General features: G+C 45.9%; 1 protein-coding gene across 1 annotated transcript; it reads right to left on the bottom strand.

The window, feature by feature from the left end:
* Positions 1-277: 277 nt before the first annotated feature.
* Positions 278-9275, bottom strand: LOC112121893 (lysozyme C-like). Its single transcript, XM_026648998.1, has 4 exons — positions 9116-9275; positions 6216-6380; positions 2856-2934; positions 278-407 (listed from the first exon to the last, which is right to left on the bottom strand). Exons 1-4 carry the CDS (start codon positions 9249-9251, stop codon positions 341-343), a joined length of 447 nt encoding a protein of 148 aa, XP_026504783.1. The 5' UTR covers positions 9252-9275; the 3' UTR covers positions 278-340.
* Positions 9276-10484: the final 1209 nt, after the last annotated feature.

Below are 10484 nucleotides of genomic sequence, written 5' to 3'. Positions count from 1 at the left end.
ATAATTAGCAGAACAAAATAGTAGCAGGATCTCACAGGAAAAACAGATTTGACTTATCTTGATGTGTATATATAATTGAGCTGATAAAAGATCTTTTACACTGTGCAGAACACAATATAAGTTACTGCAGCTGGTCACGTGGAAAGATCCACAGTCTTACCAGCAAGGAGTAAAATATTTGCATTTCACCAGTCAGTTGCACTAAACCTTTCTCTTGAGTTTGTTTTATTTTGAACATGATTAATTGTAAAAGGGAAGCAAGTCGAAGGAACATTTTGCTCTATGCGAATCCCTGCTAATTTGCAAGGGAACCAAGCTGGGATAAATAAACCCCAACACTTTACAGTTTGCAATCTCTGATCCACTTGGAGACATCTTTTCCTTTGCAGTACTTTTTCCATGCCACCCTGTGTGAGTTAAAAATCATGTTAATTAATTATGGCAAACTCATAAATTAGCGAAAAGGCTCCCAAGAAAAATACCAACCACTTTAAATGCATGTACGTGGATAATATTTGTGCAGAGAGCAAAAATAATATCACAAGTAATTTGCCACTGGCCCAATTCTGGCACAGCGCCTGCCTACTCTGCATGGGCCAGCTGGATCCTGCATCCTGGATCATGCCTGAATAAATCTCAAGTCTACCAACACTTCCTAAAATATTGCCATAATGATTTTCAAAAGGCCCACTTACTAGCTGCTATTCCTGCCACAGAAGATTTGGTGTATTTGCACCAATAAGGAGAACTACTGCTAATTGCCTTTTAGCTACAGCTTCTGGAGAAAGTTAATCTATGGAGATATCCTATCTCATAGAACCGGAAGGGACCCTGAAAGGTCATCGAGTCCAGCCCCCTGCCTTCACTAGCAGGGCCAAGTACTGATTTTGCCCCAAATGGCCCCATCAAGAATTGAATTTATAACCCTGGGTTTAGCAGGCCAATGCTCAAACCACTGAGCTATCCCTCCACTGTTGTATGAAGGATCAAGTGGTCCTGGTTTGTAGCATAGCCATAATCTTGAACTCCTTGATGGTTCTGGATTTGTCACATTGGTGTTTGAATTCCTGGGAACCTCAGATGCTGATCAAATACATTTCTCTAAGTAGAAGAGTGTGTGTGCTTGTAATACCTTAGAGCAGGGGTCGGCAACCTACGGCACGCGTGCCAAACACGGCACGCAAGCCAATTTTGAGTGGCACGCAACTCCCTGCTGCGGTCCTGGCCCCCAGCCCACTCAGCCCCCCCGCCCACCGCTCTCCCCTGCGGGGGCAGAAGGCAGAAGCTTGGTTCTGCGGCAGCCAAGCTTCTCCCCTTCCCCGCTTCTTCCCCCAGCGTGGTGCTTTCCTGCCCCTCCTCCTCTCCATCCCTGCGCCAATCAGCTGATGGCCCTAGCAAGGGGGAGGGGGAAGAGCGGCAGCGTGCACACAGCTCCGTAGAGGACGCAGAGAGAGGTAGGGACGGAGCCTGGGGGAAGAGGGTGGAACAGGGCATATCCCTTCCAGCCCCCTGCCATGAGCCGCTCAGGGCAGGGGGCTGGGAGCACTCCCACGAGCCGAGCACCCCAGCCCTCTGCCCTGACCCCCCTACACACACTCAGCCTTCTGCCCTGCACCCCCCAACCCTCTGCCCTGAACCCCCCCACCCCAACACACACCCAGCCTTCTGCCCTGCACCCCCCACAGCTCCCAGCTCTCTGACCTGACCCTTGAACCCCCTCACACACCCAGCCTTCTGCCATACACCCCCACACACCCCAGCCCTCTGCCCTGATCCCTGAATCCCCCCCACACACACCCCAGCCTTCTGCCCTGAACCCCCTCCCCCAGCCCTCTGCCCTGACCCCTGAAACAACCCCCCCCTCCAGGTCTGGGGTCCCGGCCGCAGGCCCTGCTCAGCCCACTGCCGGCCTAGGTGAACAGAACCCCAGGCTGGCAGCGAGCTGAGCAGGCTGGTGGTGTAAGATCAGCATTTTAATTTAATTTTAAATTACGCTTCTTAAACATTTTGAAAACCTTGTTTACTTTACATACAATAATTTAGTTATATAATATAGACTTATAGAAAGAGACCTTCTAAAAACGTTAAAATGTATTACTGGCACGCGAAACCTTAAATTAGAGTGAATGAATGAAGACTCGGCACACCACTTCTGAAAGGTTGCCGACCCCTTCCTTAGAGATTAACAAATTTATTTGGGCCTAAGCGTTTGTGGGCTAAAGCTTATGCCCAAATAAATTTGTTAGTCTCTAAGGTGCCATAAGGACTCCTTGTTGTTTTTGATGATACAGACTGACACGGCAACCACTCTGAAACCTGTGCTTGTAATGTTGTGGACGAGTGCCCCGCTGAACCTGGGCAGGAAGAGGTTAATTGTCCTGTGGACAGCAACTGAAGCCGGTCCCATTTCACCTGGACTGTTGTTTAGAGCAGATGGGAAAGTATCCCATTCACAGTGACACTGCCCTATACTGAATGGAATAAAAACCGGTAAACTATGTCATAAGCCCTATACCTTTATCATCTAATAGAGTTTTTTTCACTCCAAGTGGTAGGAGTTTTTGGAGGAGGAAGATCTGAGTGTTATCTCCACTGCTGCTCTAAAGGTCCAGATCAGAGCTACAACTGAGAATCCTGAATGTCCATAAATTTATTGTGCTGTGAACTCTTAGTTTACAAGTTCTGAGTTCAAATATGTTAATAAATAAGCACAAATATATTATCAACCTTCTTATTGCTTCTATACAAGCTAGTTTATCCAAAAGAAGATTGTAGTCTCTCTCTTTTAACTAGCCTCCCCCTAAGTATACACGCAAGTATGTCACTGTTAGTTGTTGTAAGAGTTTTAAACGTACCATGCACCCATGCCATTGGGATCGCGAACAACTCTCTTTGCACAATTTACACTCGCTGTAATGTCTGTTGTCAGTAACCCTAAAAAAGAAATATAGTGGTAACAGGAGAGAGAAGAAAAATCAACATTTTCCCCTTCGTTTTTTTGAATCAGTCATCCTAAATTGATACTGAAATTAGATTTTATTGATTATTATTATTATTTACTAATCAAGTTGATTATGGTAGCATCTAAAGTCCAACCGAGAATGGGGCCCAGTGGTGTTAGGCACTGTACAAGCATAGAATACCAGATGTCCTTGCTCTGAAGAGTTTACAATCTGAATGGAAAGACAGACCCAGGGTGGGGGAAAGGGATATAACACTCAAGCAGAGTGAACAATGTGATGGTGTCAAGCATCATGTTATTTCACAACTTGGTCCTAGCTTTAGAATGCTGTCAGTCTGTGGGCTAGTTATACCATAGCCAGCTACTGCAAGGTGTCTTGTACCTTCCTCTGAAGCATGTGGTACTGGCCAGTGCAACTGGAGACATTGTATTGGACTACAGGACCACTGGTCTGATCCATATGGCAATTGCTATGTTCCTCTCTTTGTAGTTTCTATCTAGTTCTATTTTCATTTGGCTTTCTTTGCTGTGTTTTATATATACAGTAACTCCACGCTTAACGTTGTAGTTATGTTCCTGAAAAATGTGACTTTAAGTGAAATGATGTTAAGCGAATCCAATTTCCCCATAAGAATGAATGTAAATCGGGGGGGGGGGGGGGGGTTAGGTTCCAGGGAAATTTTTTTTGCCATACAGTACAGTACTATAGTTGGGAGGTGCCCCCGCCTTACCCCACACAGGCACAGCCCACTGGCACCGGAGACAATGAGGCAGGCAAGGAGGCTGAAGGTGCTGTAGGCTAGGAGAAGCACGTTGCGCAGCAGCAGCGGCAGCTTCCCCTACTCTGCAAGCACCAGGGCGGGGAGGCTCAACCTTTCTCCCAAGCCCCCACCCTTAACCCACCTCTTCTTCCCCACCCTTTACTCCGCACGCTACATCCTCACTCCTCCCCCCTCCCTCCCCTGCCTCCTGCCCATGGCAATCAGCTGGCTTGCGGTGTTCAGGAGGCAGGAGGGAGGGGGGAGGAGCAAGGACTGGGCACGCAAGCTCCCCCATCCCTCCCCTGCCTCCTGCCTGCAGCAATCAGCTGGTTTGCGGCATTCGGGAGGCAGGGGAGGGAGGAGGAGCCTGCGCGCCGAGTCCTTACTCCCCCCCTCCGAATGCCGCAAGCCAGATGATTGCCTCAGGCAGGAAGCAGGGGGTGGAGGGGGAAGGCGCTGATCTGCGGGGTCTGCCGGCAGGCGGGAGGCGCTGTGGGGGGGCATAGGGGAGCTGATAGGGGGGCTGCCAGCTGTGGACAAAGCAGGCAGCCAAACGACATTATAGCGAAGCATTGCGCAATTTTAAATGGAGCATGTTCTGTAATTGAGCAGGGATGGAAGATCGAAACAACGTTAAGCGAGAGGATGTTAAGTGGGGAGTTACTGTAATGATCTTATTTCAAAGCAAATTTTGTTCTAGTACTATAAAGGGATATGAAACCATCTGCTTCAATATCACACCCTTGTCTGAACATTTTAAACCAAATATTATTCAAGTAGCACCTAAGAGCCACTAGAAATTCATAGAAATGAAGAAAAATATTGTTTGGTATTTTTTCCATCTTCTTTACTGGATTCCCTTGACAGCTCTTTGGGTGAAATATGTCTTAGGTGAGACCATATGTCCTGTGCTAACTCTCTCCAAAAGGGTTGGTTTTACCCTTTGTGAATAGCTATTTTGCTGGTTTTCTGTATAGTCAGACAGATAGTTCCCTATGTTGATTGTGTGGGTGTCTCAACAGAGGAGAGAAGTCCAAAAAAATACAATAAAATAAAAAGTAGTGATTGTAAAAGTTCAAAAAATGGCAGGGTGTGAGTGAAGGGAAATTGCAGTACTTGAAATTACTTTTAATTCTTTCTTAAAATGGACTAGATTTCAAGCTGATTGTGTCTCTTTAAATTACAAACATTAAAATGTGTATTTTTAAAACCAAGCAAGATCAGGAACCAGCATTTGTGCTGGCATTCCACATAGCAGTGAATTTCATCCTCTAAGAACAAAGTGTCCTGAAATCAACATAACAGGTAAGTACAGTAAATCCTCACTTAACGTTGTAGTTATGTTCCTGAAAAATGGAACTTTATGGCCTGGTCTATACTGGGGCGGGGGGGGGGGGAATCGACCTAAGATACGCAACTTCAGCTACGAGAATAGCGTAGCTGAAATCGACCTATCTTAGTTCGACTTACCTCGCGTCCTCATGGCGTGGGATCGACTGCCGCCGCTCCCCCGTCGACTCCGCTTCCGCCTCTCGCCGCAGTGGAGTTCCGGAGTCAACGGCAGAGCGATTGGGGATCGATTTATTGCGTCTACACTAGACGCGATAAATCGATCCCCAATAGATTGATCACTACCCGCCGATCCGGCGGGTAGTGAAGACGTACCCTAAGTGAAACAATGTTAAACGAATCCAATTGTCCCATAAGATTTAATGTAAATGCGGGGGGTTAGGTTCTAAGGAAATTTTTTTGGGGCAGACAAAAGGCATTATACTGCATTGCACAAGTTCTGCATCTCCGCTCCTCCCCCTTCCTCCCAGAAAGGCCTAAGTGCCACCAAACAGCTGTTTAGTGGCGCTTAGGATTTTCTGGGAGAGAGGGGGAGAAGTGGAGACGTGGCGCTTCCCTGCTCCTCCTCCTCCCTCCCAGAAAGTCCTAAGCGCCGCCAAACAGCTGTTTGGCGGTGGGGGAAGTGCTGGGAGGGAGGGGAAGGAGGCGGAGAAGCAGAACTTGTGCAATGCTCCCTTGTAAAGTCGCTGCTCTTCCACAGAATCTTACAAGCAGGCAGCCAAAGGACGTTATAAGGGAGCATTGCACAACTTTAAAGGAGCATGTTCCCTAATTGAGCAGGGAGGCAACATTGAAACAAGGTTAAGTGGGATATGTTAAATGAGGAGTTACTGTACTAAATGCGTCTCCAAAAGGGAATTGTTTTTATTAAAGAAACCTAAAAAAGAAAGTCTGAAAAAAGGATCACTATTCCTTTTAGAAAAATCCTTTGGGAACCCCCTTTTGTACCACACATACATCCCCACACATTGAAACCTCGCCCTTCTGTCTGTAGAATAAGGGATTGTTTTTTTAATATAGGGCTACTAGGAACAAAACCTGCCTTCAGTTATAATTTTGCAATGCCATAGGCTCACACTGGTGTAAAAGGGCAGAATTGCCCGCTCATAGTGTTACCTGTGGGAACATTATATTGCACCTACCACCACACTGGATTCCACATGCGTTCTTGGCTTTTGGAGTCTTGCCATCATTGCACCACCAGCGGCTGTTGATTTGAAAAATCCCATAGTCAGTGCTTTTGTCACCTCGGTTGTAGTTTGTGGCACCTGTGTTAAAGTTGCTCTCGTATCTTGCTGTGCACACCCCTGTGAAGGTTCCGTTTAAAAAAAATAACCACACACAGATTAATGAATTTTCTCTGGTGATAAAAACTCCTCGTAGGTTGATATTTTACAGAAATATGGATCTAAATGCCCCTATATCACCTGTTTGCAGATGATGCAAATGATTATTTAATACAAAGTATACACAGGCAGTTTTGCTTCCTGTTAATAAGAACATAAGAACGGCCATACTGGGTCAGACCAAAGGTCCATCTAGCCCAGTATCCTGTCTTCCGACAGTGGCCAATGCCAGGTGCCCCAGAGAGAATGAACAGAACAGGTAATCATCAAGTGATCCATCCCCTGTCGCCCATTCCCAACTGTTTACCCCCTTTTTCAGATCATTTATGAATATGTTGAATAGGACTGGTCTCAGTACAGACCCCTGGGGGACACCACTATTTACCTCTCTCCATTCTCAAAACTAACCATTTTTTCCTACCCTTTGTTTCCTATCTTTTAACCAGTTACCAGTCCATGAGAGGACCTTCCCTCTTATCCCATGACTGCTTACTTTGCTTAAGAGGCTTCGGTGAGGGACCTTGTCAAAGACTTTCTGAAAATCTAAGTACACTATATCCAGTGAATCCCCCTTGTCCTCATGCTTGTTGACCCCCTCAAAGAATTCTAGTAGATTGTTGAGGCATGATTTCTCTTTACAAAAACCATGTTGACTCTTCCCCAACAAATTATGTTCATCTATGTGTCTGACAATTTTGTTCTGTACTATAGTTTCAACCAATTTGCCCGGTACTGAAGTCAGGCTTACTGGCTTGTAATTGCTGGGATCACCTCTGTAGCCCTTTTTAAAAATTGGCCTCACATTAGCTATCCTCTAGTCATTTGGTACAGAAGCTGATTTAAATGATAGGTTACAGACTACAGTTAGCAGTTCTGCAATTTCACATTTGAGTTCCTTCAGAACTCTTGGATGAATACCATCTGGTCCTGATGACTTATTACTGTTTAGTTTATCAATTTGTTCCTCCTCTAATGACACCTCAATCTGGGACAGTTCCTCAGATTTGTCACCGATGCAAAGAATTTATTTAGTTTCTCCGCAATGGCCTTATCGTTCTTGAGTGCTCCTTTAGCATCTCAATCGTCCACTGGCCCCACTGGTTGTTTAGCAGGTTTCCTGATTCTGATGTACTTAAAAAATGTTTTGCTATTACTTTTTGAGTCTTTGGCTAGCTGTTCGTCAAATTCTTCTTTGGCCTTCTTAATTATATTTTTACACTTCATTTGCTAGAGTTTATGCTCCTTTCTATTTTCCTCACTAGGATTTAACTTCCACTTTTTAAAGGATGCCATTTTGCCTCTCACTGCTTCTTTTACTTTGTTGTTTAGCCACGGTGGCACTTCTTTGGTTCTCTTACTATGTTTTTTAATTTGGGGTATACATTAAAACGAGCGTCTATGATGCTATCTTTAAAAAGTTTCCATGCAGCTTGCAGGAATTTCACTTTTGGATTTCACCTTTTAATTTCTGTTTAACTAACCTCCTCGTTTTTGTGTAGTTCCCCTTTCTGAAATTCAATGCTACAGTGTTGGGCTGCTGTGGTGTTTTCCCCACCCCAGGGATGGTAAATTTAATTATATTATGGTCACTATTACCAAGCGGTCCAGCTGTATTCACCTCTTGGACCAGATCCTCTGCTCCACTTAGGACTAAATCAAGAATTGCCTCTCCTTTTCTGGGCTCCAGGACTAGCTGCTCCAAGAAGCAGTCATTTAAGTCATTTAGAGTCAAGAAACTTTATCTCTGCATCCCGTCCTGAATGGACATGTACTCAGTCAATATGGGAATAGTTGAAATCCCCCATTATTATTCAGTTTTTTATTTTAATAGCCTCTCTAATCTCCCTGAGCATTTCACAGTCACTATCACCATCCTGGTCAGGTGGTCAGTAATATATCCCTAATGCTATTCTTATTCTTAGAGCCTGGAATTACTATCCATAGAGATTCTATGGTACAGTTTGATTCATTTAAGATTTTTGTTTCATTTGATTCTATGCTTTCTTTCACATATAGTGTCACTCCCCCACCAGCCCGACCAGTTCTATCCTTCCGATATATTTTGTACCCTGGTATTACTGTGTCCCATTGATTATCCTCATTCCACTCCATTCTGATCAGAGTCACAAGCCTTATTAAATATGAATAGCAAGAAAAAACATTCTACATGTAAAACTTTTGCTTGTCATATGAACACCACATGGGGCTTATATCTCTGAAGGAAATACCAGTGTTTTGGGATAAGGATGCCAACTTTCTAATTTCTGAAAACCGGAGTCCTAAGACCCCACCCCTGCCCTGCTCTGCCTCTTCCCCCAAAAGCCCTGACCCCCACTCATTCCTCTCTCCCTCTCCCCCTATTGCTCACTGCTCTCCCCGTTCCCTGTCTCTGGATTGTCTCATCCTCCCTCCCTCACCAGCTGGGCTCCCTCTGCTCTGGGTGTGGGACAGGAGCTGCCATCGGACTCGGAGCCTGCCGCCTGCCTATCTGCAGATAGGAGGCGACCCTGGTTGAGCAGGGACTGGCATGGATTGATCACCCTGCACCTCCTTTCCACCTGTCACGGTAACCAGAGTTTAGTCTCCAGTCAGTACATCTGAATGGACACTGCCGGACTTTCCAGTTGAAAACTGGAACCTGTCAACTTATCCCCTTTCCCTCTCCGCCCCCTGAACCTCCAAGGAAGCAGACTTACAGTGTCCCAGGCTGTAGCCCCGGTATCCATCCAGCCCAAGCCTTTTCATTGCTCTTGCCAGTTCACACCTTTCGTAGATCTTCCCATGAGCAACCATGGGCAGGAGGAAAAGCCCTAGGATTAGCAAAGCCTTCATGCTGGCAGTGTAGCAAACCCAGGCTCCTACCACTGAGACTAGAGATGATGTGTGCCTGCTGATAATGGGAAGGAACAACTGGGAAAAGCTCAAGTCACACCCTTCCCAGAAGGCAGCGGCCCTTCCCTGTAGTTCCCAGCTGTTCCTCCTGCCACTCCCGGCAGTTAAAGCAACAGCCCCTCCCTGCAGCTCCCAGCTTTGAAGGATAAATTACAAATACTTTGATGGGTGGGTTAAAAAGTTGTCCAGTTCACTCTGGCATCTGTAAGTTCTGCTGTCTTTGGAGATGCAGTGTGCCCTAGTGGACAGAGCACTGGACTGGGATGCAGCAGACCTACATTCTAGTCCAAGCTTTGCCATTGGGCGGCAGGGTGACCTTGGACAAGTTACTTCACCCCTGCTTCAGTTTCCCCATACGCAGAAAGGGAATAGTGATACCTCTCTTGTGACCTATATGCATTCTATGACTGGTAGCAGGGCCGGCTCCAGGCACCAGCTGAGCAAGCAGGTGCTTGGGGCGGCCAAGGGGAAGGGGCGGCACGTCTGGCTTTTCGGCGGCAATTCGGCAGAGGGTCCCTGTCCCTCTCGGAGGGAAGGACCTGCTGCTGAATTGCCGCCGAAGAAGAAAGCGGCATGGTGGAGCTGCCGCCAATTGGGATGGGGGTTTTTTTTTTTTTTTTTTCCTGCCGCTTGGGGCGGCAAAAACCCTGGAGCCGGCCCTGACTGGTAGATATTATTATTCTGATCAAGTGCTATTTTGTAACTTACAGTAAGAATTCTCAATAATGACTGGCTTTCTACAACCTCGGGGAACAGTTTATATTTTTCTCCAGTGGTGGAAGAACATCTTTATTACAGGGATGTGTGCTAAATTAGGGCCTTGACACTTGCTACACTGATACCAACAGGGCCTGCTCATCAGACCTAAAATCGCGATAGCACTTTGCAGACCCTGACGTGTTACTTCCCCTTTGATCTGTAAATTTTTTTTAAAAATTATTGTGAATGTGAATGTTGTCAGTGTAAACACCACAGGCTCAGACTCTAAGATTTCTGTTTCTGTAACATTGTAGAATGACAATACCCACTATGTAGTTAATGTTGTGACTAAGTTTCCATTACAAGCCTGATTTGGGCCACTCCATCTAAAATGCCCAACCACAGGAATGTCAGCTTCAAAACTGGTAGGAGAGGCCTGAGGGAGAGGGAAATCTATACTAAAAAACCTGAAAT

Source organism: Terrapene carolina, unplaced genomic scaffold, assembly GCF_002925995.2.
Source record: "Terrapene carolina triunguis isolate 2854851 unplaced genomic scaffold, T_m_triunguis-2.0 Scaffold68, whole genome shotgun sequence".
In the NCBI taxonomy this organism is placed as follows: domain Eukaryota; kingdom Metazoa; phylum Chordata; order Testudines; family Emydidae; genus Terrapene; species Terrapene triunguis.
Note: the sequence above shows the minus strand (reverse complement) of the source record. Positions and strands in the feature narration are given on the sequence as shown.